The following is a 22,129-nucleotide window of genomic DNA, read 5'->3' on the forward strand; positions in this document are numbered from 1 at the left end:
TCTGAGGGTGTCTGCGATACCTCTCCTGTTCATGGTGTCTAATCAAGAATCGGAGCGATGTGACCTTACGCTTCGAGAGATGTTTCAATGGCCCTTCATCATGATATGGTATCCGGTAGCTACCGCTAGAATGCAGAGGGAAATAGTCGAAGGTGACTGAACAGGACAGGAAGACAGACAGGAACCTGCTGATCGACCCACCCCTTTTTGGCCATTCACATGCCGGTGGTCCCTTTTCGCCCCGTGCAGCGTGGTTATACATCGTTTTCTTGTGGATTGCACTGGCTCTTGGGAGGTGGTTCATCTGCAGTCATTGTCCATGCATCCACCCATGCAGTGTTCATGTTCGTCACACCTTCGAGTGGAGGGAACGCTAGCTTACCCACTGCCTAACCTGTGGTCATATTCCTACTGTTGTCGCAGGGGTGTAAATTGACTTGTTGATTCATGTCGACTTCATCGTGAGGTTTGCCAATGCCATTATCTGGTAAGGAAAGTATGCTGATGCTGGCCATTGATGTCACCATTTCCTGCCGCGTGGAGGTGTAAACAGTGCACAGTATACAATATCAGTTTTTTACTCCTGAAATGCATCTATACCACTCTCAGGGTTCTCACCAAATCGCGCAACAAACGTATCACATGTCATTCGCACGCTTATACTCTATATCACAGATAATCCGGCTGGCAGTATCTAGTCTACTCTTACTAGTGGAGAAGGCGTGATATAAAAAGAAACACACGCTACTCTAGTCGTCTACGTCTACCGACGGACTTCCGGACCGACGGGCATTATGCGGAGGGTTGGGATCGACCAGCATGAAGCGATAATGATATCGATGCTGTATGTAGGCCTCGCGTATTCACATCAAACAAAAGAAAATTCCAATTCATGACCGTGACCTGGACCCACCAACGCCCTCGATAGAATACAGAAACGTATGTGGCAAGACTCCACGTGCTAGGTCTCAATTGACGCCGGCTTGGCTGAAGCCCTCTTGTCGCCAATCATCCCCATGTAACTGTTGGCCTGCGAAACTGCCCCCTCCGGCGCCGCCTCCGCCTCCCCCACTGCCTCCGCCGGCCATTGCTGCCGCAGCGGCGGCACCTAGACTTGCGGCGCTATGTTTCTCGATCTCCATGGAGCTCATCATGTACAGCATGACAAAGATCAAGACATGTAGAGCCACGCAGTATCCAGCGAAGAGATTGCGGCTGGTCCGGTTGGCGAGGATGATGCGCGTCAACGAGAACACAATCCGCTCGGGCAAGGACATGCGCTTGTATGCCCGCGCAGACTCGCGGCCACGGAAGGCTGCAAAGGGTGAGATCTGGGCTTCGTAGGCGGATTGATAGCGGTCGAGAGAGAGTCCCGACGGAGTGTCTGCACTGGCGTGGACGGAGGAAGTGTTCGGCTTGTTCGCGTACGCAGATGCGGATGACGATCCACCCGGGCCGCGGTTGTATGTCGACACGTAGCGGGTCTTCTCATAAAGGCTGAGGTTGTCCTTTTGCAGAGAAGCAACTTCCTGTCTCAGGGACTTTACCGTGCCGTACAGCTTGGATAGCTCTTCCTCTAGCTCGGCATTCTTCTTCTTGAAGCGATCACGCTGCGCTTGGATCATCGGCAAGAGACCGGAGCCTCCGCCAACGGCCTCGCCTGCCCGGATGGAGTCCATAGTGTTGGCAGATGCAGCGGACTGATCGAAGCCTGAAATGATAGAAGATGTAGGTGACACCGCCCCTCCTCTCCGGGATGAGTGGGGGTATTTAGACGTATAGGTCCCGGCAACGGACATAGCTGATGATGGGAACGCATTTGCGGCTTCCTCTTGTACACGAAGAAGGTCGTTCTCCAGAGTCGTGGACAGTTTCTGGGACTTTTCGAGCTCCTCTTTGGTTGTCGAAAGATCGGCCCGCAGGGCCTCGAGCTGACCCTGGAGGTCCCGGTGTGAGACACGCAAGATGGTGAGCTCGTCAGTCAGCTTCTTGTTCCTAGCGAGCAATAGTTGCTCCAGGCTATTTTTGGAACCCTCCTTTGCCTTGGTTGCTGTGCCGTTGGTAGGGCTCGTGGAGTCCGCAGAATCTCCAGCTTCGTCATCATCTCCCGGCGAGAATTCGATAGACTTGTTCAACGTTAGTGGCAATCACCCCACTTGGATTTGATGTATGATGCTTACCTTGATCATCTCTAATTCCCGACGAATATCTTCGTAGTCGGCCACCTTTTCCAATCTCGAGCGCAGTTCTTCCTTCTCAGCAGTGGCACTCTTGATCTGTCTCTCGGCTTGGGAGTACTTCGACTCCCAGGAATGTCTCTCGGACTCCCTGTCAAACCGGGCCGCATCCAATTTGCGTAGGAGAGAAGAATTCTCGGATTGTAGACGTAGGTATGCAGGGTCATCCTCCACCGAGGCAGCTTGTTCGGCCTGAGAATGAGAGACGGCCTGAGCCAGCTCGAGCCTGAGTTGTTCGTTTCGTGCCTCTACCTCTGCTAGGCGCAAGCTTGTCTTCTCTAACTCCGCGGAAACCAGCTCCAACTCAGCGGCACTAGCACCATGCTGAACGCCTTCGCCGTCATCGCCATCTTGTCCCAGTCGCTGTGATACCTCGTAGCTCGCTTTGAGTTCCTTAACCAAGCGCTCCTGATGCTCCACCTTCTCCTCCAAGCTTTTCTCCTTGGCAGTCCAGTTGTTGGTCTTCTCCGACAACACCGCTGACCAGGACTCCTCGACCTCTTTGATCTTCGTTTCTTGGCCCTCCTCTAGTTTTCTCCGAGCTGTCCGCTCCTCCTCCAGGCGCTTTTCAGTATCCTCGAGCTGCGATGTTAGGCGATCGACGGACCCCTGTAGTTGGTCCCGCTCGGAGGTCAATTTGGGGACGGTTTCCTCGGAATGAACCAGAGAATCGACGGAGGCTTCGAGAAGGGGGTACGGGTCGGGTGCTTCGGAGAGAGACGAGTACAACTGTAGGAACGCGGACGAGGAGGCTTTCCCCTGATTTGTCAAGAGATCGATAAAGCTTTGATAAGCTATACAGTACGTTAGCCGTGACGCAATGGAGATCCGCAGTGTCAACGCAGCCGACCTTTCAAGAGACCCTTGTATTCTGCCAATTTCGAGGCATCATCCAATTTCCGGAAGTCCTTTGTCTTCTGGGCGAGATCCTTCCTCTGCACGAGGGCGTCGCGTTGCTGCGCAACGATATCCGAAGCGGTACTGTCTAGCTTGGCGACGGTGTTGGCGAGATCGATGCCTGATAGAGGTCAAAGAGATTAGCGCTTCGCTTTTCGGGCTGTGTTTAATGGGGAGACGGTGCGACACACCTCTCCAGGCTGCGATGGCCCGCTGGAACTTGTTTGCGCCCTCGGGAAGCTTGCCGGTGGTGGCCTTTTCGGCCTCGTGGCCCTCCTGAGGACTAGTCTCAGGGACAATGGCTTCCGTGATGGCGAACGCATCCATTTTTGCGTGTAGAATACTTGACCCGCCTCAGTGTTCCAGTAGATAGCACAGCAACCCCCATCCAACACTGCACCCGGTATTACCGCTTTTCTGGATGAGAGACAACCGAATGAATGAAGCCAGTTAACGTAAATGCGATGCGGAGGCACGGCGACTCCGATCGGCCCGATGATCTTCCGGATAACAACAATCGGGCAACGTCAGATGGATGGTGGATGATAAACAAGTAAATGGCTAGACTATCAGATGGCTCAGTTCAAGAAAGTAGACAGAGTCTCTTGCTTATGAGCTTAGGAGTTGGTGTGATACGAGAGAAAAGAAGGTGAGGCTCGCGATGACCGCTGATTCAACGCTGTCTCCCTTGTGTCTCCGTACAATGCAGATCAGATCGATTGCCGGATCTTGCTCCTGTCTACTTATTTATAGCAATCATTGCACACGTTCGTCTCGGCCAAGTCAATGATAGCTGTTGACAGGAGGACGTGTCCGGCTAGAGTCTTACGACATATCACATGTGCGGCTTATGTCGATCTTTACCATCATCTTTTCCAGCTCATGGCGAGGCACGTCGGTTCAGCTTGTTTGGCCTGAAAGTCGCCTGTGTCATGTTCATACAGCCTGAGATTGCCATTGCAAGCCATATGAGGGTGATCATGATCATGCAGCTGTCAGCAGTTCCTTGCTATTGCATGAGACATACCGTGTTGCATGAAAGTGACATGGTTTATCGTAATTCATACTTCATACTTCATACTTCATGCCTGTTGATGGTTGACAGAAAAGGCCCACCCTGAGTCAGCACCACCTGGCAGGCTAAGCCAACCCCGGCTCGGGCCCACCGCCTAGGCAGCCAGTCCCATACTAAGTTACACAAGTACTCCGAGGTCCTTCAGTTGTAGTGAAACGCCCGCCCGCCAAACACCCGGAAGCTTCCCAAGTTCCTGACCATCCCCTCAACAACAATTTCTCTTACGACACTGGAGCTGGTCTCATCATGGTGTCCGAAGAGGAGGGCGTCAGCCCGCGCAAACGGCGGAAGATCAGCCCTCCTAAGGCAGCTCCATATGTTCTGCGATCGCTGTTTGATCAGGTTCCCTTGAATCCCGACGATAACGATGACGAAGTCCACATCACTACTGTTGAGTATTGGAGTAAGTTCTTTTGGACCTCTGCCATTGAGCATTCACACGTCCTTTTCTGACGAATTCTCTGCCAGATGACAATTTATACATTGGAACATCTGCCGCCGAGATTCTTCACTTCGTCTGCCTTCCACCGGACCCCTCGGACAAGTCGAACGAACCGTCGTTTATCCTAGCTTCCCGATTACCGATTCCCTTCGCCAACACCACTTCTACGGCGACCAAGTCGCTTGGGATACAACATATCCTCTTGTTACCAGCTGTCAACAAGGCTTGTGTCCTATGCAATGGGACTGTCACCTTCTACCTGCTACCGGAGCTTAGTCCGGCTTTCGGGAATACCAAGGTCAACAATTGTTCCTGGATCGGAGGAATGGATCTCAACACGGGCGCGGATGAGCAGAGTGAGCAAGTGGTCATGATCGCGGCGCAGAATCGTACTATGCTAGTGAGGATAGGGGAGGAAGCTCGACGAATCAGGAACATTGAATTTCCTGGATGCCTGGTCGCCGCGCGCAGAGGGATCATCGCCTGTGCCGCAGATGCACACTCGTACTCCCTCGTCGATGTGGAGAACCAGCAGAAAATACAGCTGTTTCCAATCTCCTTCTCGAACGACCAAGTCCACGATGTGTCGACAGCTCCGCCCTTGAAGTCGCCGACCTCCCCGTTCTTCGCCCATTCGCCCACCTCAGAGAGTCATTTGTTTGAAAGGAGCTTCAGCTCAAATACAAAGTCTGGCTTGTTGCAACCACACGGACACAAGCGATCAGGCTCGGCCACCTCGGAGCTCTCGCCCGAGTCGGGAACACCAAGACGCTCGCTATCGAAAGAGCGCGCAGGGAGCGCATCTCCCAGGCGAAGTATGGAGAACCCACCGCGTGATCCAGAATCTAGCTCGGAGGAAAGGAAACCACTTCCCCTTCTTCCAAAGCCGACGCAACTGAGGCCCCATATTCTATCGCCGACCCCGTCGGAATTTCTGCTTGTGAGGGGCACGGACGAGTCGGAGCCTGGAGTCGGTATGTTTGTCAACATTGACGGCGACGTGGTTCGTGGCACAATCACCTTTCACCAGTATCCGGAATCCATTATCATCGATAAAGGCAACGAGAACAACATGATTCATTCGCCCGACAACACACATGAAGAACTGCTGCTTGCAGTGATAGAGGCAGAAAAGGAAGGACAACGCCGCAAGTTCCTGGAGGTTCAACTATGGGATGTCGATCCCGGGGAAGCGGACGAGCACAAAACGTGGGTTGAGATACCGTCTTCAGACGTGCAGCAGACGCATGTGGGACTCAACCATACGATAAGTCCGAGTCAGCTGGAGATCGCCGAGATGGGCAAGCTCTTGCAGATGGTGCGCCTGAAAACGCCGTCGCTGTCACCGCATGTGCCTGCTACCGATCCGAGAACGCAGGCGTCGATCGAACAGCTACAAAAAGAAAAGGAGCTATTCGAGGGCCAGGAAGGGACTGGTGAGGCCGAGCGTGGCTGGGAAGTAGAGCGCAATGCCGAAGAAGCCAAGTTTGCACGTGCCTTGGGCCAGACCCAGAGCAGTCTTATCATGTGGAATGGTAATCAGATATGGCGGGTAGTGAAGAACCCGCTAACAACGCAGCTGGATGACGCCCTACAGAGCGCTCAAGTACCGGATACAGATGGGCGTACTGTTCTCAAGCGGGATGCCATAACAGACGTCATCGATCTTGTTCAGGCTGCAGAGCCCAGGTCCGAATCTGAATTTCTAGGCTTGAATTACCTGAAGCAGAAAGCTAGTCTGCTTCTGTTTGGTGACCTGATTCTCATGGATGCAAAACACAGGGATGAGGCCACTATAGACGCTACGGAGCGAGCTCTCATTGTGGGAAACTTGGACCCCCGTATTCCGCTCCTGTTGATCCCGCTATTGCGACGAGAGGTCCTGCAGAGCCCGCAAGGGATCTGGATACACGCGGGCTTGGCGGAGATCACAGAGAGTTACGTGCAGCAGCTGGATAAGGCTGCGGGCGACGGGGCCTCGGACAGTGCCGTGCTGGATATGATCAAGAGGTTCCTGTTCTCCTGGCAGCAAAAGCGGGGTTATGGAAGTATCACAGATGAGACCTACGTCTTTGACAGCGTCGACGCGGCTTTCCTGCACTTACTCCTGGAACAAGACGCACAACTTGCGCCTGAACAACGATCAGGCTCTTCGTTACGCATCGAACTGAACAGGCTTGTGGATAACTGGAAGGGCAATCTGGACCGCGCCGTGGCGCTATTGGAACAGTATCGACGACTGTTCGTTCTGAGCCGACTATATCAGAGCCAGAAGATGTCTCGCAATGTCCTGAAAACATGGCGCAGGATCATTGACGGTGAAGAAGATCTGGGCGGCGAAATCACGATTGCTGGTACGGAGGCACAGATGCGCCGGTACCTGGTCAAGATCAAAGACGTTCAGCTGGTAGAAGAGTACGGGGCGTGGCTTGCCCAGCGCAACCCCAGCCTGGGCATACAAGTATTCTCTGATGGCACGAGCAGAGTCAAGCTGGAAACTGCCGATGTCGTGGCGCTTCTCAAGCAGCAAGCACCTAATGCCGTCCAAGCATACTTGGAACACCTGGTCTTTGCCAGAAATGTGAGTAGCGCCGTTCGTACTTCGACTAAGCTTTCTCTGACTGATTCTCTTCCAGCTCACACAATACGCGGATGACCTGCTGGCATACTACCTTGATTCCGTCCTCTCCGTACTGGAGACGTCGCCGTCAGCACGAGCTTCTCTCTCCGAATCCTACTCCACCTACCGCGCTCTAAGCGCTCCGAAACCGACCTATATGAATTTCATCACGGTGAACACTCCCTCGGAACCATGGTGGCAATCCCGGCTCCGGCTCCTCCAGCTCCTCGGCGGCGGCAGCACCGGAGGCAGCCAGTTCACCTCGATGCCGTCGCGCAACTTCACCTTCTCCATCCCTGCCGTTCTGGCTCGGATCGAACCTTTCCAGAACGAGCTCGTCTCGGAATCCATCATTCTCGACGGTCTTCAGGGCCGCCACCGCGAAGCTCTTCATCTCCTCACGCACGGCCTCGGCGACTACGATTCAGCCATCCGATACTGTCTCTTCGGCGGTCCGCAGGCCACCAGCAGCTCGTCGTCCTTCGCAGACCGATCGCAGCAGAGCGAACTCTTCCGGTTCCTGCTGGACGAGTTCCTGAAGATCCAGGATTCGTCGGAGCGCATCGAGCGGACCAGCGATCTTCTGGGCCGGTTCGCGGCGTGGTTCGACGTCGGGGAGGTTCTGCGGATCATCCCGGACGAGTGGAGCGTCGATATCCTGGGCGGGTTCCTGGCGCACGTGTTCCGGGTGCTGGTGGCGGAGGGCAGGGAGGTGCGCATCGAGCGAGCGCTGAGCGCGGGGCTGAACCTGCGGGTGGGGACGGAGTATATCGAGGGGGTGGAGAAGGCGGGCGCCTGGGTCGAGGATGGAGATGGATTGCGGCGGGTGAAGGACCGGCCGGTGGTACGCGAGGAGGAGACCGAGGAGTTCGGGGATATTGTGGAAGCGGACAGCTGATGATGACGACCACGATGTTTGTGTATATATGACTTCTATATAGCGATGCCATGGCATGAAGCCTTGTACCGATCACGCTTTACAATCCGAGTTGTGGCGTGGAATGAAACATGTAGCATTTTGGTCAATATATCAACAATCCGCATAACCCTAATACAGGCAGAAGGCTTCCCGGGGGAGAACCCCCGAGACCCCCTTCTTTTCAACTTCCCAGTAACCTCAATTCTCATCCACAAGGTAAAGCTTCCCGGGGGAGAACCCCCGGACCCCCCTTCTTTTCAACTCCCCAGTAACCGCAACCATAAATCACAGAAGATGAGTAACTACAACTCCAAAAGATCATGCAACTGCCCCCAAACCACCTCCTCCGCCTCTTCCTCCCCATCCCCATCCCCATCCTCAGACTCCAAATCCACCAAACCCTGCAACCTCCCCACCAGCTCTTCAACCGTCATCTCCCCATAAGTATCCCCAAAAGCATCCCCATAACTATCCCCCTCACACCTAGGAACAAGAACAGAGCGAGTAAGAACATGCCCGACCCCATCCGCGACCACCAAATCCCTCACGCCCACCCGCTCCCCAGCAACAGTGACGCCCCCCCACGGCCCCAAATTGGCCACCTCGACCGGCACCGTCCGCCCCTCCAACCACGTCTCCAGATCGAAATGCTTCAGCCCATGCACCGCCTCGATCTTGCCGTGGCTTGTATACTCCACATCCGAGTAGAGCGTGCGATGCGGCACGAGATGGTACTTCAGCAGCGCGCGCAGGTACGGGGTCCCGTGCTCCGAGAACAGGAAGGCGTTGAGCTTGTACCCCAGTGCGCTGAACGCGCGGTTCGTGGGGAGGAAGTATGTTCCCCCTCGGCCTGGGCTTTTTCCAAGGGGTTCGGGGGAGGGGGGGTTGGTGGTTGGTTTCGGGGTGGGGTCTCCGGGGCTGGGTTTGGGGTGGTGGGGACAGTGGTGGGAGCGGTTGAGCTGGGCTGCCAGACCGGTGCGGTGGAGGGCGAGTGTTAGCGTGCTGAATTGCGTGGGCACGATGGTCGTCAGCGTCAGCAGGGAGGGCGGCGGGAGCAGGATCGCGTCGATCGTGTAGAGGAGCCCGTTGGCGCCGCGTTTGTCGGTCGCCAGGATGCGGCTGTAGTGGTTCAGGGTCGGGCCGTGCAGCGTGGTGCTGATGCTGAGGCGTTGCGGGAGGTTGTCCTGCTCGTTGTCGTTGTCGTTGTCGTTGTCGTTGTGGGCAATGCTCGGGGCTGCGTCGGGCTTAGGGCTGAGCAGCCGCGAGGTCAAGAGGGTGGGCAGCGTGTGGGCGTGGAAGAGCTCGGCCGGCGTGTACACCGCGGAGACGAGGTGGTATTTCAGCACCGCGCGGATGAGCTCCGGGGGTGGTTTGTGGTGGTGACGGTCGTCGTCGTCGTCGTCGTCGTCGTCTCCGTCATAGCTGTCGCGGTCATCGTGGTGACGGTGTCGGTCGTGGTGGTGATGCGGGATTTTGGCAAACGCTTCGTCGGTGGGCGCGAAGAAGGTGAGGTTGGCGGCCGTGCGGTTCAGCAGCTCCACCAGTTGCGAGTCGTCGTGGACGATGCGGGCCAGGATGGTGGTGTGAGGATTCTCGGAGATCAGATCGTACAGTGACTTGTTGGAGGGCGGGTGGTGCGGATACGGCGGCGGAGACGGGCGGCGGAAGGGCGGCGGAGGAGGAGACGAGAGGTGTTCCTCGCTGGGGTTGGTCGCCTCTGCTACCTCATCGAGCCACGAGGTGATCTGCTGGACGGGCGAGTAAGTTTCCACCGCGGACTCGAGGAGCGAGAGGATGTCGAATAACTGGTGGTCGTGCGCCTCGTGCTCCTCTTGCAGGTCTGGCTTCGGTTCGTGGAGGATCGCCTGCTGCTGCTTGGGTGGGATCAGAAAGGCGGATGTCAGCGGAAGAGCCGCGACGGCCCAGTACTGGAGATGCTTCATTTTGGTTTTGGCCTCGTGCGGAGATGTGCCACAAGCAAATATCTACATTTGAGAAAGTCTCGTACAGGAGAAGAGGGGCGGGTGATATTATACTTGACAAAAGTCGAATATACTTCCGACCAGCTGGGATGATAGACTGGGCACTTGCTTCTGGACCGGGCGGTGCAACGCCGAAGTCACCGTCATCACCCCATTCCCTGCCGTGATGTCAATGACATGTCACTTCGAAGCTTAATTGTCGTTAATTTCATTGATCTTTCTTTCTAATCACTCATTCTGCTGCAATCATGGCCTATGACTTGACCAGTGTATGCAAGCTCATTTTCAGGTAAGGTACTGTACAGTCACTGCTCGAAGCACGAAGCACAAAGCACATCTGGTATATCTTTTCATCTGCTTTCGTAAATGGAATGACTCCTTCTTGACCAGTAGAGGCCTTGATCGATCAACTCAACTGGGATTACTCGGCCTTAGGTCTAGCCGGGCATCGAGGCCATCAACCTCAGCCGGCCGTCATCAAGCCATGGCCGATGCTCTTCAAATCGCATTACATGGAATCACCACCCACGGAACCCTTACTCCTCCGGTTGCACGAAAGGATTGGCGATCTCCTCGCTGCCATCGGCCGGGGAGATCAACACAATCAGCGTACCACGGGCCACGATCAACCCCAGCGAGCGCGTGGTCTCGTTGCCCTCGTCATCTGTCCCCCCTCCCATTAGTCAAGCTGGCATAGAGACCTATTTGAGTAAACACCTACCGCGCATGCCTTCCTTGACATCGTCCAGGACCAAGTTCATCAATTGGTCGTAGCCCTTCAGGATACCAGTGACTGGGGGAAGGGATGTTAGTTCGCACTCTACCGGGATGCTGACCAAGCAGCTGACAAGGAAGTCAAAAAGCAAACTCACCTTCACGGCCTCCGTTGAACTTGACGCGCACCTCCTTGTCCATGTACTTGTTCAGATCGAGGATGTTCTCCTTCTTGGGCTTCTCTTGCTGCTGCTGCTGCTCGCGGTGGTCGCGGTGGTCGCGGTGGGCACCGCCACCTGCACCGCCACCGCGGCCCTGCCCGCCACGGCCGCCAGACCGGTCACCGTAACCTCCGCCGCGGCCGCGACCTCCTCGGAATGAGCCTCGTTCGGACATGGCTTGGCTGTGTTGGGGGGAAAAGGAATCAATTGAATTGCGTGTAAGAGGGGGCTAATGTATACTGGACTGATCGAGTGTCCAATTACAGCGGCGTGGATTAGATAATGATGCACGTGCCGTGACCTCAGTAGTAACTTCAGTCACTAACTCAAAGAGAGAGTGAGAGGGGAAGGGGGGAAGGGAGGGGCCAGCACCAGAGATTGGAGACGTTGAGATTTGAGAGGTGGAAAGACGGTCAATCTGTTGGAGTAACCCGGAGTGGGAGAAAATTTTCGACCCGATAAGGCGAGGGGGGGGAGGAAAGGGGCGGAATGGGATGAGGTTCGGTGGATGGATGGATGGATGTGATTGAAGCAACAAAGGTGATAGTTATCAGTATGAGGGATTTTCCATCCGCAACCTTGAAAAGTTGGTTGCAGCCGCGACGGAGTAACTCCACCAGTTGTCGGTTCCCGGGCGGTCGTGCGTACGCTTTTCGATGCCTACCATTTTCTTTTCCGTGGCTTTCCCGCTCGACACCCACCGCCCACCCTTCTTCACCGCCTTTACGTCCTTTGGGGAAAGGAAGGGTCGGAGTATATACGGAGTACTCAATGTCCGAGAGGATGAAGAATAATGAGTCTCTATTAGGTACCCTTGATTGATATCTAACTTATACGCAGTTGTCTCCTACTGTTGAGTTGAGAAACTCGTTGCTTTTACATCATAGCCTCACGGCTTCGTTGGTCGAGTTCCAGCACTTGTATACTTACGGATATAAATAAACATGATGGCATAGGCTCGAGGTCACAGATGCGCTACTGACTATCAACGCACACCACTCAGCACCTCATCTACCCACTTCTACTGTGCTACGACTACCAAGGATACAGCACGCACTTGAGACATCAGAGGTAGCCAGATGGTTGAAGAGTAAAAGACGGTATTGGTCACACCGTTGACACTGACAATACCTGACCCATAGCTGACCACCGGCCCGGTCTAGCGTGGGGATTGGATATCGATGTGGCTGGAACACCGGTCAATCGGATGGATATCGGCCTGGCAACCTCGACTCCAGGCTCATTAGGCATCAAGTTTAGGTCAGGCTCATGCGTTTGTCTACGGAGTACGGCGTACCATACTGCACACCTTGCAGCTTCATCAATACCCGCCCGTCTCCTTTCCGTCAACCTCCAGACCAAGATGGGAGCACGAAGAGTGGTGGTACGGAGTCCGCGTATGGCACACGGGAAAAATCGACGATCCCCCCTTCTGCCCGGCGGAGCGCGCCTGTAAGTTAGCAGCACATGGGACGAGACAGTCGAGCTATTCGGTGGTGATCGGTCACTTAGTGAGGGAAGGACGGGGGGCGGACTGTCGCTTGTTCGTTTCCCCCTCCCCCCTATGACATCAAACCCGGAGACAGGATCCAACCGCCAGGCAACGTGTCTCTGTACTCTTTTCCTGTAGCCATCGTGGTACTTTCGTTCCTGAGGGTCCGTCCGCAAGGGGGCAAAAAAGATGCACCCTCGCGCAGTGGGCTTGTGGATAAGCATCTTCAATGGTGGCCATTGTCACGATGGTATCGAATTGATTCGACTGTATTGGTCATGACAGTGACAGTGACGGGGTTACGGCTCATCCGAATGGACAGCGGAAGAGCCCGGCGGGACTCCGCCCCTGCCTGTTGCTTACGCATCCACCAGCAGGACACCCACGATGATAAGAAGATTGACTGACTCTTGTGTGGTTTGGAATTAAGGGAGAGTGTGTCCAGGGAGTAACTGACACTCTACAGTACGTACTGCATAACTACTAGGTTAAAGAATTAGTACTTCCTTCCTCCTGCTTCAATGTTTGCGGAAGATCGGAAGAGAATGAGTGCGAAAGATAATAATAACCTGGGATTCAGACTGGATGGAGCAGGTGACTTTCCGGGCTCGCCCGTTCCGCCATCCATCCATCCCCTCCGTCGGTCTCTTTGCTTGCGTTCCTCCTCCTCCTCCTCCTCCTCCTCCTCCGTCGTCTTCTATTCTTATCCACTGACTGCTCTTTCTTTTATCCACCCCCCCCTCTCTCTTCCCCCTGCGGTGATTATCTGCGATTGAGGTCTGCGAACCACAACCCGCGTGTCGGACCAACCGGCCAACAAGCAACCAAATGGGTTGAACCCCGATCTCCCCTTGGTTTCTCTTTCCTTCTTCTCAAGCATTCGTTAAGTGGTTCAGTTCAACTTGCCCGCTTTCCGACCTTCCTCTTTTCTGCTAGTACAGTACATACAATTGGGTTCGACTGCTCCGTGCTTCTCCTTCTCTCGCGATTGTCGCGTTCTCCTCTTCCTCTCCGTCGGCTCCTCTTCTCCTCTTCTCCTCTCTCCTCCTCCTCCTCCCTCCCTCCCTCCCTCCCTCCCTTGTCCTTTAACCAACGTTTCCTCTCCTCTTTTCCACCTTCTTCTTTACTACCCGCTCAACCTTTCATTCTTTCACCACTTCCTGCTTGTCCCAACCCCCACTCATCCCATCCATCCCAGTTTCCTCCATCCCGGTTTGCATCGGCTGGGGGTTATCGCGATTACCTAACTTGAACGCAGTACGCGCTGCCCAGTGGCTGATTGGGAGCCCGCACTCTGGAGCCTTATGCTCCGCCATCGGCAGCCTGTCTTTCGCCAGCGTTCCCATTACTCATTTCCTCAATAATCCCTTTTTCTCCTCTCAGCTCGCTCCATCGCTTTCCCTTTGCCTTCCCCTTCCCCGCCTTGTCTTTTTTCTTCTGTGACTACCGCTATAGTCGCGATCCTAGGATCTCTTCCCCTCCCCTTCTCCCCTCTTCCCCCTCCCCTTCCTTCTCTCTCTTCCCTCCTCACCACCTTTCCCTCTCCTTCCCGCCTCTTCTTATCATCACTATGGAGTCTCGACCTGCGACGGCTGAGCCGTCCAGTAAGCGGCCGCGATCGCCGTCCGGCGACTTTCCTCCTATCGCATCCAAAGTCCCCAAGCCCTCCAATCACCTGCAGATCAACTACCTGGCCCGTCAGTATCCGGACAATCTGCCTCTGGTTTCCGTCGAGGATACCATGCCCTCGATCATTCACTTGATTGGAGAGTATGACGGCGTTTTGCACCGACACGAGAGTATCGCCGGCAACTTGGGCGCTTGCCCATTAGGCCCCATTCTGATCAAGCGCTTCGAGCGCCTTTTCGATGGACCGCCCCGCGTGCTCAAGTCCCACGGCAAGGATTCCCCCAACGTCACCTGGCTAGACGTGGTGGAATTTGCCAAAAACAAACCGGAACAGTTCAACCTGGAGAAGTCTCGCAATGGCGTGCGCGTGTGTCAATTCTACACCAAACAGTGTCGCGTGGAGATCAGCGAGGAGGATTTCGTCCTGATTGCATCAGGCATGCCGCAGAAGATGATTCCGCCTCAGCCGATCATTGAAGACGAAGAGAAGGAACTGGGCGCGCTCGAGATACTGGAGAAGAATCTCCAGCAGATCATCCAGGTGGCCGACCAAGGTCAGCTCATCTCAGATCTACGCATTTACACGGAAGATGAGATTACTGACGGGTTGCATTTTAGTATCCGCGCGAGCCCGACAACTCAACCATCGCCTGAAGAACCGGAGGACGGCGATCGTGACCCGTCGAGAAAACGACATGTCCCTTAATTCGCAACGACATCAGCAACATCGCTCGATGAGTCCTGCGTGGCGCGATGCGAACGGACATGGACTTCCACTCCTCAATGGCAGCGCTCCGGTGAGCGCTCACTCTCCATCCACTGGTTTTGTGGCGGTCAATGCCGGCCGGCCCGGCGCTGGCGAAGCTGCTGTGGAGGAGAACTCGCTCTCGTCGCAATTCATGTTTTCGCACTCGAACACGGACAACGTCACGATTATCAACGGCACCTCTATCAAAGGCGCGTCGCCGACCACGCGCGCCGAGCTAATGAAGAAGTTCTTCACTACGCAAGACCGGCAGTCCCGGTCCTATGAGGAAGGACCCGACTCGTCGGCTCGGCAGTCATCGCGACCGCGCCCGCGAGCGTCGGATGCGTCGGAGTACAACATGTATACTCCGGCCCCGACCACCGTCGCCATCCCGAGTACGCCGTCGTCGTTGCTACCGCCGCCCAAGTCCCACCACCATGATAAGGATGACGGGGGCCCGCACAAAATGGAGATGGTGGCCCGCATGGAGGAGCTGCAGCGTGGGGAACGGATTATGCCCCCTTGTGATCGGTGTCGCCGTCTTCACATGGACTGTTTAAAGAATCTGACGGCCTGTATGGGATGTACGAAGAAGCACGCCAAGTGTTCTTGGAAGGATGTGAAGGAAGATGAGCTGCGGGAGACGCAGGTGGACCGCAGCTCCCGGGAGCGGATGGAGGAAGGGCCAGCCCAGGAGGTCGCGGCAACCGCCATGGGACCCTCTGCGGTGCAAGCACCTCCGTCCGCGGCGCAGACTCCGGTCTCCGAGCCGACGATGATGGACGTGGATCGACCGCTCGCTCATGATCATGTCGACTTCAGTACGCGACGAGAGTCGGCCCCAACCGCGACGGCTGGTCCGGCCGTGGGAACGCCTTTCAAGAGAGACCTCTCCCCTCGTCGCGCGATGAGCGAAATCCAGGGGAGCAACGTCATGACGCACGACCGACGCATTAGCATGCATCGGCATGCTGACTCGGCGCAGGATGACGACGCCCCAGATGCCAATTCGCGCCTCATGCAGGCGATCTTGGATACGGTGGACCACCACGCGCGGGTGGCGGCTGCCGCCAAGGAGGGGCATGAAGTCAGTAACGAACGGGAGCGAGAACGGGAACGCGAGCGGGAGCGGGAGCGCGAGCGCGAGCAGGAACGGAAGTTGGTGCGAGCATAGTGTATATCTTCGTTGGCGGGATGAGCCGGCGCGACTTGGAGTTTTGTATCTATGTTTACCTTGATTCTGTTTTTGTTTCTGTGTGTACTGTTGAGCGAGTCTGGCAGATATCCCGGTTGTTTGTCGTACGCTGCATATTAAGAAGTGTTGAATATGAATTGGTTATTCTGGAGTGAGTAACTTGGAAAGTGGTGTTTGGGTCGATCATCGCTTGAGGTCATTCCCGAAGCGGATGAAGAACTGCCGATGGGTGATCCGCTGGGGGGAAGCTTGTTCTCTTGGAAATCGAACATGACCCACAGTGGCCATGCCAGTGACTTACTGGGACGGATAACCAAGGCAAACCTCTATGGTCACCTTGCGGCATGGTCTGTAGTACGTACCTAGTATTAGCGTATCAATTATCTGGCCAGGACCATCAGTGGGCAATCATCGAGAAATCTCCTTGAATGTCATCAGATGCGGAGTGAAGGGCACGCAGCGCGGGGATGTTGCGTCCGTTGACTTCTCCCCCCACGGCTGATCGGATGGGTCGGGGCGAAGGAAAGAGGGCTAGAGTCTAGCCTGCTTCCTGACCCATCGGATGCCCATGACCAGCTGGCAGGGTATCCAGGGTATCCAATTGTTGCTGTGTATACGATGTAGGATGGTAGTCTAGGTTGAGGCCGGCAATACGGAAATAGCAATAGCCGGAGCAGCTGAGTTGAAGTGGGCATTGACCAGTGAGGAGCCAGCGGTTTGCCCATTGAATTTCTCCCCGCCAGAATGTGGGGAAAGAAAATCCACCCCGCGGAGCTCAGCCTGAGGGCTAGCGGAGCTACCTACTACGGAATACGTATTTGTATATAGACTTCCCCCGACCCAGCTAGCTCACCCACTTTACTTTCCTCTACTCCTTGGAATTCTCTCTTTCTTCTCCACTTCTCCATATAACCCCAAGCCCAAAGTACAGCCAAAGCCGCCTGAAGCTAACAACCAGCAAAATGGACCCCTCCCTCGTCAAAATCCCCGCCATGAAAGATCTCACGATCGACAACATCACCGAGAACGTGATCCGCATCAACTCGCTGTGCCCGGACGAGCGCATGAAATACATCCTGGAGCGGCTGGTCACCCACCTGCACGACTTCGCGCGGGAGACGCGCCTGAGCACGGAGGAATGGATGACGGGGCTGCGCTTCCTGACCGAGGTGGGCCAGATCTGTACGGATGTGCGGCAGGTAGGGCGCCCCCAGCACCCCCAGCACATTCCCCTGCATCCCAGACCCTAACAACAGACGGACAAAGGAATTCATCCTCCTCTCCGACATCCTCGGCCTGTCGTTACTGGTGGACAGCATCGACCACCCCAAACCCGCCGGCAGCACCGAAGGCACCGTCCTGGGCCCCTTCCACACCCACGAAGCCGAGGAGCTGGCCCCCGGCGCCGCCATGTCCCACGACCCCCACGGCCAGCCCCTGCTGGTGGTCTGCACCATCAAAGACACGGCCGGCCGCCCGGTCCCCGACGCCAAGATCGACATCTGGGAGACCGACAGCACCGGCCACTACGACGTGCAGTACCCGGACCACGACGGCCCGGACGGCCGCTGCATCATGCGCAGCGACGCCGACGGCGTCTTCTGGTTCCACGCCATCACCCCCGTGCCGTACCCGATCCCGCATGACGGCCCTGTCGGCAAACTCCTGAAGCTGCTCGGTCGCCATCCGTACCGCCCGAGTCATATGCATTTTATGTTTGAGAAGGAGGGCTTCGATCATTTGATTACGTATGTTTCCATAATCCCTTTGTCCTGGGGTGGGTGGGGCTGGGTTGGGCTGGGTTGGGACTGGCATGCTAATCTGAATCCTGGGGGTGACGTGACGGACAGCGCCCTCTACCTCCGCAACGACCCCTACGAAACCTCCGACGCCGTCTTCGGCGTCAAGGACTCGCTCGTCGTCGACATCGGCACCGCCGGCCCCGAGCTCGCCGCCAAGTACAACGTCCCCGAGGACCACGCCTGCCTTACCTACGACTTTGTGCTCGTCTCCGACGAGGAGACGAGTGCGTTGCGTGCACGGAACTCCAAGGAGGCGCTGGATCGGTTGGGGCGGAAGGTCCGCATTGTGAATGGGTTGCCGGTGCCGGATTTGGATTAATCCTTTGTATTTTTGAGGGGCGAGGGGGTTAGGGTTGAGGTTGGGTTGGGTTGGGTTGGGTTGGATTTATGTATATACCTTATATTACCTAGTAGTTATGGGATTTGGGTCTTGGTTATGCTTTACTCAACTGGGGTGCTGGCTGGATTGGTTAGCACTGTGGCTTGCGGTGATGGTAGTGTCCAAGCTAAGATCAAATGGTAATCACAATTGCTACATTTCTACCTAGTTCTCTCATCGATATCTTTCAACTGCCACGGCAGATAGTCCAAATGCGCAAACAGCAATGCGAAGGGCGGAGGGGGCGTTCTTGGTCCAACATGGCCCTCAAATAGCAAGACAGAACAACTGCCCCCTCGGTATCCCACGTCTCATCCTACTCGCCCAAGGAACCAAATTCCCTAGGGTACACAATGTCGGTAAATAGGTGGTCAATTCGCTCCGCGCGACGCGGTTTATATAATGCCAAGTGCAGGTCGATATAGCTTAACATCAAGCTGTAGCCAAGCTAGGCCAGCCGACTAATGAATCCTCCGCCCCGACGACGGCTTCAGCAGCGCCTGGAACGACGACTCCAGAGCTTTCTTCAGCTCCTTGTAGCTCACGACGAAGCAGCTCTGCTCGTCGCGGCTCACCAGCGTGACCTTCTCGTCCGACCCGGCGTCCAGCTTGTTCAGGCACGTGAGCACGTGCCCCAGGTCCACCACGGGGTCACCCTGCGCGTCCACCTGGTGAAACACGTAGTCGCGGAAGATCTTGAGGAAGTAGCGCTCGCCGTTCTCCGCCCACTGCCGGTCGTGCTCGTACTCGGGCCGCTCGTTCACCAGGTTCAGCTTCGTCATCAGCCGCACCAGCCGCCCGTTCTCCAGCTCGCGGCTCAGGTCCGACGTCAGCTGGTCGTCCAGGTGCAGCGCCGAGTCGAACGTCGACATCAGCTGCGACGAGATGCCCGTGATGAAGATGTCGATGTTGCGGTCCTGGTCCTTCTGCAGCCCGTTCAGCAGCCAGAACACCGAGTTCTTCAGCTGCGGGCTGTAGGCGCGCGTGAAGTGCTCCATCGCCTTCGTCGGGTTGTGCATCACGCTGGGCGAGTTGGCGCCCAGCGTCACGATCAGCTGTCCGAAGTTGACCAGGTCCTGCCGCTGCAGGTCCGCCACCGACCGCTGCGTGTCGAACTGCACCACATCCAAGATCGCGCAGGCGCTGAGCCGGATGCGGTTCTTGCCCGTCAGCAAGATCTTGCTGGCGTCGATGATGCGCGCGGCGAGGCCGTTGCTGTGGATCGCCTTGAGGGCGTTGCCGAGCTGCGTCATGTAGCTCCACAGGATCTGCTCGGGGATGTGGGTGTTCTGGCGTCCGGTGAACCGATTTCCGGCGCCCAGGTGCTGCTCGGCGAGGGTCTTGGACAGTGGATGGTAATCCGTCACAAAAATCAACGAGCTGTCCTGGAAGCTCCGGCTGGTGAAGGCGTCGTGGACCGTCACAACGCTGCCGCTGCATACCCGCTTCCACGCTTGGACAGATCGGATCGCCTTCTCGTTTGTAAGACGGAACCCTGTGGCGAATGATCAGTAGTGATACAGGACCCGTCGAGCTTGAGGTGAAATCTACCTTCTAATCTTCGAAGGGCGTAAAAGTTTCCGTCTTTGCTGGACTGGGCCTTGTATACCCAGCTAGGATAGCCAAAGATAGCTGCATTCTTTTGATGGTTCAGGTCAAGAGGGACGAGAGAGTGGAAGTAATCCACTTGAGCGGGTAGCTGAGTGTCTGTGCAGGATCAGCGGCTGGTGTTTTCACGTGCGTAACTGTCATCCAACTCACTGGGTAAGGTTTGCAGTGTGGCCGCTGCTTTCTTTTGCAGTTCTTCTCGGAAGTCGTTCGGAAGGAAGAGATCGTGGACATTCCGCTGGTAGCCCAAGGTATTTTGGCTGTGTGGTCCAATTGGAGCGTACATGTGGTATTGAACCTGGACGACAAAAGGTTCGTGAATGACCTTCTAAGCCTCCGAGTAATAAAACTTACAGGTTGCTGGAAGCCGGACTGATTCGCAAAGAATGCGGCGCCTCCCAGCGCCGCAGCTGTATCATGTGTGAATGGGTTCGCTTGAACCGGGCCCACGGCATTGGCAGCAGAAAGTGGATTCGGCGAGGTCACAAAAGGATCAAATGCAGTCGTCGTGGGGATGGTCGAAGTGCCATTTCCTTGTAGGGAAGCCTATATTATAAGAATCAGTCAACGCCCGAAACGACGAAGCTGCCAAATTGCGGCGTTCATGGGCCGCAACTGCGAGAAGTCGAAACATAGTATGAAATGCAATAGGCGCAGAATCATACCATATGCGACCCATCAAAGCCTTGAGGAACGAATTCCTGAACTTCCGCGACAGACCAATCCGGAGTCATCGTTCCCTGTCGCGCAGTTGGTGTGCTGGAGTTGGACCCTTATTGCAGTCAGACGAAAAGCTCTTTCAGTGTGAAGTGACGCATGGCATACGTGATGAGATCCCCCGTGGTTGGAAAGGGGCTGCATTCGCAGCCTTGGGTGATATTGTTGCCGTCTTTTTCATGGTTGCAGATGCGATAGTGGGAGAGGATCCATTGGAAGATAGTAATGTAGGTGTAAAGCTCGGAGAGTCAACGTTCAAGCGTTTCCTAAGCCACAAACGTCAGCAAGCTGCAAACAACGTATAATCCCACTCGCGCATCGCTCTTGCGCCGATTCGAGGGTGCCCACCTGTCCGCATATGAATTCACTTTGTGAGGGTCATGGTTGAATGCGCATCCTGCCACGTCCGGCGTTAGATGGATATTTGGCCCAAGCTGGTAGTAGTAAGGCAGATACCTTTATCCTCGTATCGACAACGCCCGTATATCGTAACGTTCCGGCATAGGGTATCTTTCGCATTTTCCGCTAGGTCCGCAGAGCACAATATCAGCTGAATTGTCCATGCTATCACGTGCGACCGTGGACAGCGAAAGCTCGCCTCACGCGATAGGAAACCATGTAGCTAACCTCGTGCCTTCATCTTAGGCGAGCCCGTTGCCCGACGAGAGTCGTCGAGAGTGGTAGTCGACTTCCCGGTGGAGGCCATGGTATTTCTTGAATCCACAGTTCGGCGCGCATTAACGCAAGGAAATCCCCATCGAATTAGAGTGAAAGAAAGCCGAAAGAACAGACTCTAGAGGAAACCACATTCCTCTAGGAATAAGAGTATGGTTGGAGTCGATCGGGGCCGACAATAGGGAATGGCTGAATGAAGGTGGCTTGTGGTGCAGAGGTCAAGCTCTTGCCGTCTTCCCTCGCCAGGAAGTGCAGTGGTAAGATCCGATGTGCGTCAAGCAATGACTCACCGTCCGTAGACAAGACTTCCGGTTGATATCGTCATGCTATGGTATGAGATGGGATGGGGGATGGGACGAGACAGCGAGGCGGGCATGCGAACCAAGGGCGCGCGGGGGAGGGAGAGGGGAACTCGACACTCGGACGGGCGGTCTGCCTTCTTGCACTCGGTACTGCCACTTGGGCACGGACCACCCCATGCGTCAAGCGCGCGTCTACTCCGGAAGCGTGACGGCCGCCCTCGGTGAGTTGCGCGATGACGGAGCTCTCATCACTACTGCGGCACTGAGGCCAGCTAAACTTATTCTTGCGACTGCGACACTCCTTTTTCTTTGTTTATTTACTCCCCCAGGCAGGCTCTTCTTTTGCCTTTTAAAGGATCTATAATTTATACTACTTACTGACATTCTGAGACCTTTGACCTCTTCCACCGTCCAAGGCCAAACCTGCCGGTTCCGGTTTCTCTGCCTAATCGCGGCGTCGTATCAAACCCCCTCC

At 55.6% G+C, this 22,129-nt stretch overlaps 8 protein-coding genes across 8 annotated transcripts; 3 read left to right on the forward strand and 5 right to left on the reverse strand.

The window, feature by feature from the left end:
* Positions 1-932: 932 nt before the first annotated feature.
* Positions 933-3,717, reverse strand: BO66DRAFT_123128 (CCAAT displacement transcription factor COY1). Its single transcript, XM_025641922.1, has 4 exons — positions 3,326-3,717; positions 3,088-3,255; positions 2,181-3,031; positions 933-2,126 (listed from the first exon to the last, which is right to left on the reverse strand). The coding sequence occupies exons 1-4, from the start codon at positions 3,459-3,461 to the stop codon at positions 969-971; spliced, it is 2,313 nt and encodes a 770-aa protein (XP_025502449.1). The 5' UTR covers positions 3,462-3,717; the 3' UTR covers positions 933-968.
* Positions 3,718-4,388: 671 nt separating this feature from the next.
* BO66DRAFT_472558 (putative TGF beta receptor associated protein 1) lies at positions 4,389-8,169 on the forward strand (the record flags this gene model as incomplete). The annotated part of the gene is made up of 3 exons (XM_025652958.1): positions 4,389-4,612; positions 4,678-7,232; positions 7,288-8,169. Exons 1-3 carry the CDS (start codon positions 4,456-4,458, stop codon positions 8,167-8,169), a joined length of 3,594 nt encoding a protein of 1,197 aa, XP_025502450.1. The 5' UTR covers positions 4,389-4,455.
* Positions 8,170-8,492: 323 nt separating this feature from the next.
* Positions 8,493-10,319, reverse strand: BO66DRAFT_421432 (fasciclin domain-containing protein; the record flags this gene model as incomplete). The annotated part of the gene is made up of 2 exons (XM_025649954.1): positions 8,493-10,118; positions 10,227-10,319. The coding sequence occupies 2 exons, from the start codon at positions 10,317-10,319 to the stop codon at positions 8,493-8,495; spliced, it is 1,719 nt and encodes a 572-aa protein (XP_025502451.1).
* Positions 10,320-10,333: 14 nt separating this feature from the next.
* Positions 10,334-11,697, reverse strand: BO66DRAFT_392962 (putative small nuclear ribonucleoprotein (LSM7)). The gene is made up of 3 exons (XM_025647645.1): positions 11,045-11,697; positions 10,894-10,965; positions 10,334-10,836 (listed from the first exon to the last, which is right to left on the reverse strand). Exons 1-3 carry the CDS (start codon positions 11,280-11,282, stop codon positions 10,709-10,711), a joined length of 438 nt encoding a protein of 145 aa, XP_025502452.1. The 5' UTR covers positions 11,283-11,697; the 3' UTR covers positions 10,334-10,708.
* A 314-nt stretch (positions 11,698-12,011) lies between these two features.
* BO66DRAFT_123165 (uncharacterized protein) lies at positions 12,012-13,116 on the reverse strand. Its single transcript, XM_025641923.1, has one exon. It carries the CDS (start codon positions 12,821-12,823, stop codon positions 12,215-12,217), a length of 609 nt encoding a protein of 202 aa, XP_025502453.1. The 5' UTR covers positions 12,824-13,116; the 3' UTR covers positions 12,012-12,214.
* An 894-nt stretch (positions 13,117-14,010) lies between these two features.
* On the forward strand, positions 14,011-16,259 carry BO66DRAFT_123173 (Zn(II)2Cys6 transcription factor domain-containing protein). Its single transcript, XM_025641924.1, has 2 exons — positions 14,011-14,782; positions 14,847-16,259. Exons 1-2 carry the CDS (start codon positions 14,170-14,172, stop codon positions 16,148-16,150), a joined length of 1,917 nt encoding a protein of 638 aa, XP_025502454.1. The 5' UTR covers positions 14,011-14,169; the 3' UTR covers positions 16,151-16,259.
* A 721-nt stretch (positions 16,260-16,980) lies between these two features.
* BO66DRAFT_421435 (intradiol ring-cleavage dioxygenase) lies at positions 16,981-18,294 on the forward strand (the record flags this gene model as incomplete). The annotated part of the gene is made up of 3 exons (XM_025649955.1): positions 16,981-17,370; positions 17,438-17,919; positions 18,022-18,294. Exons 1-3 carry the CDS (start codon positions 17,134-17,136, stop codon positions 18,290-18,292), a joined length of 990 nt encoding a protein of 329 aa, XP_025502455.1. The 5' UTR covers positions 16,981-17,133.
* Positions 18,295-18,509: 215 nt separating this feature from the next.
* BO66DRAFT_352641 (PAN-complex poly(A)-binding subunit PAN3) lies at positions 18,510-21,738 on the reverse strand. The gene is made up of 9 exons (XM_025644784.1): positions 21,305-21,738; positions 21,134-21,202; positions 21,026-21,074; positions 20,786-20,943; positions 20,626-20,732; positions 20,315-20,506; positions 20,114-20,258; positions 19,904-20,059; positions 18,510-19,847 (listed from the first exon to the last, which is right to left on the reverse strand). The coding sequence occupies exons 1-9, from the start codon at positions 21,381-21,383 to the stop codon at positions 18,814-18,816; spliced, it is 1,989 nt and encodes a 662-aa protein (XP_025502456.1). The 5' UTR covers positions 21,384-21,738; the 3' UTR covers positions 18,510-18,813.
* Between the last annotated feature and the right edge of the window lie 391 nt (positions 21,739-22,129).

Source organism: Aspergillus aculeatinus (genome assembly GCF_003184765.1).
Source record: "Aspergillus aculeatinus CBS 121060 unplaced genomic scaffold BO66scaffold_33, whole genome shotgun sequence".
Taxonomy (NCBI): domain Eukaryota; kingdom Fungi; phylum Ascomycota; class Eurotiomycetes; order Eurotiales; family Aspergillaceae; genus Aspergillus; species Aspergillus aculeatinus.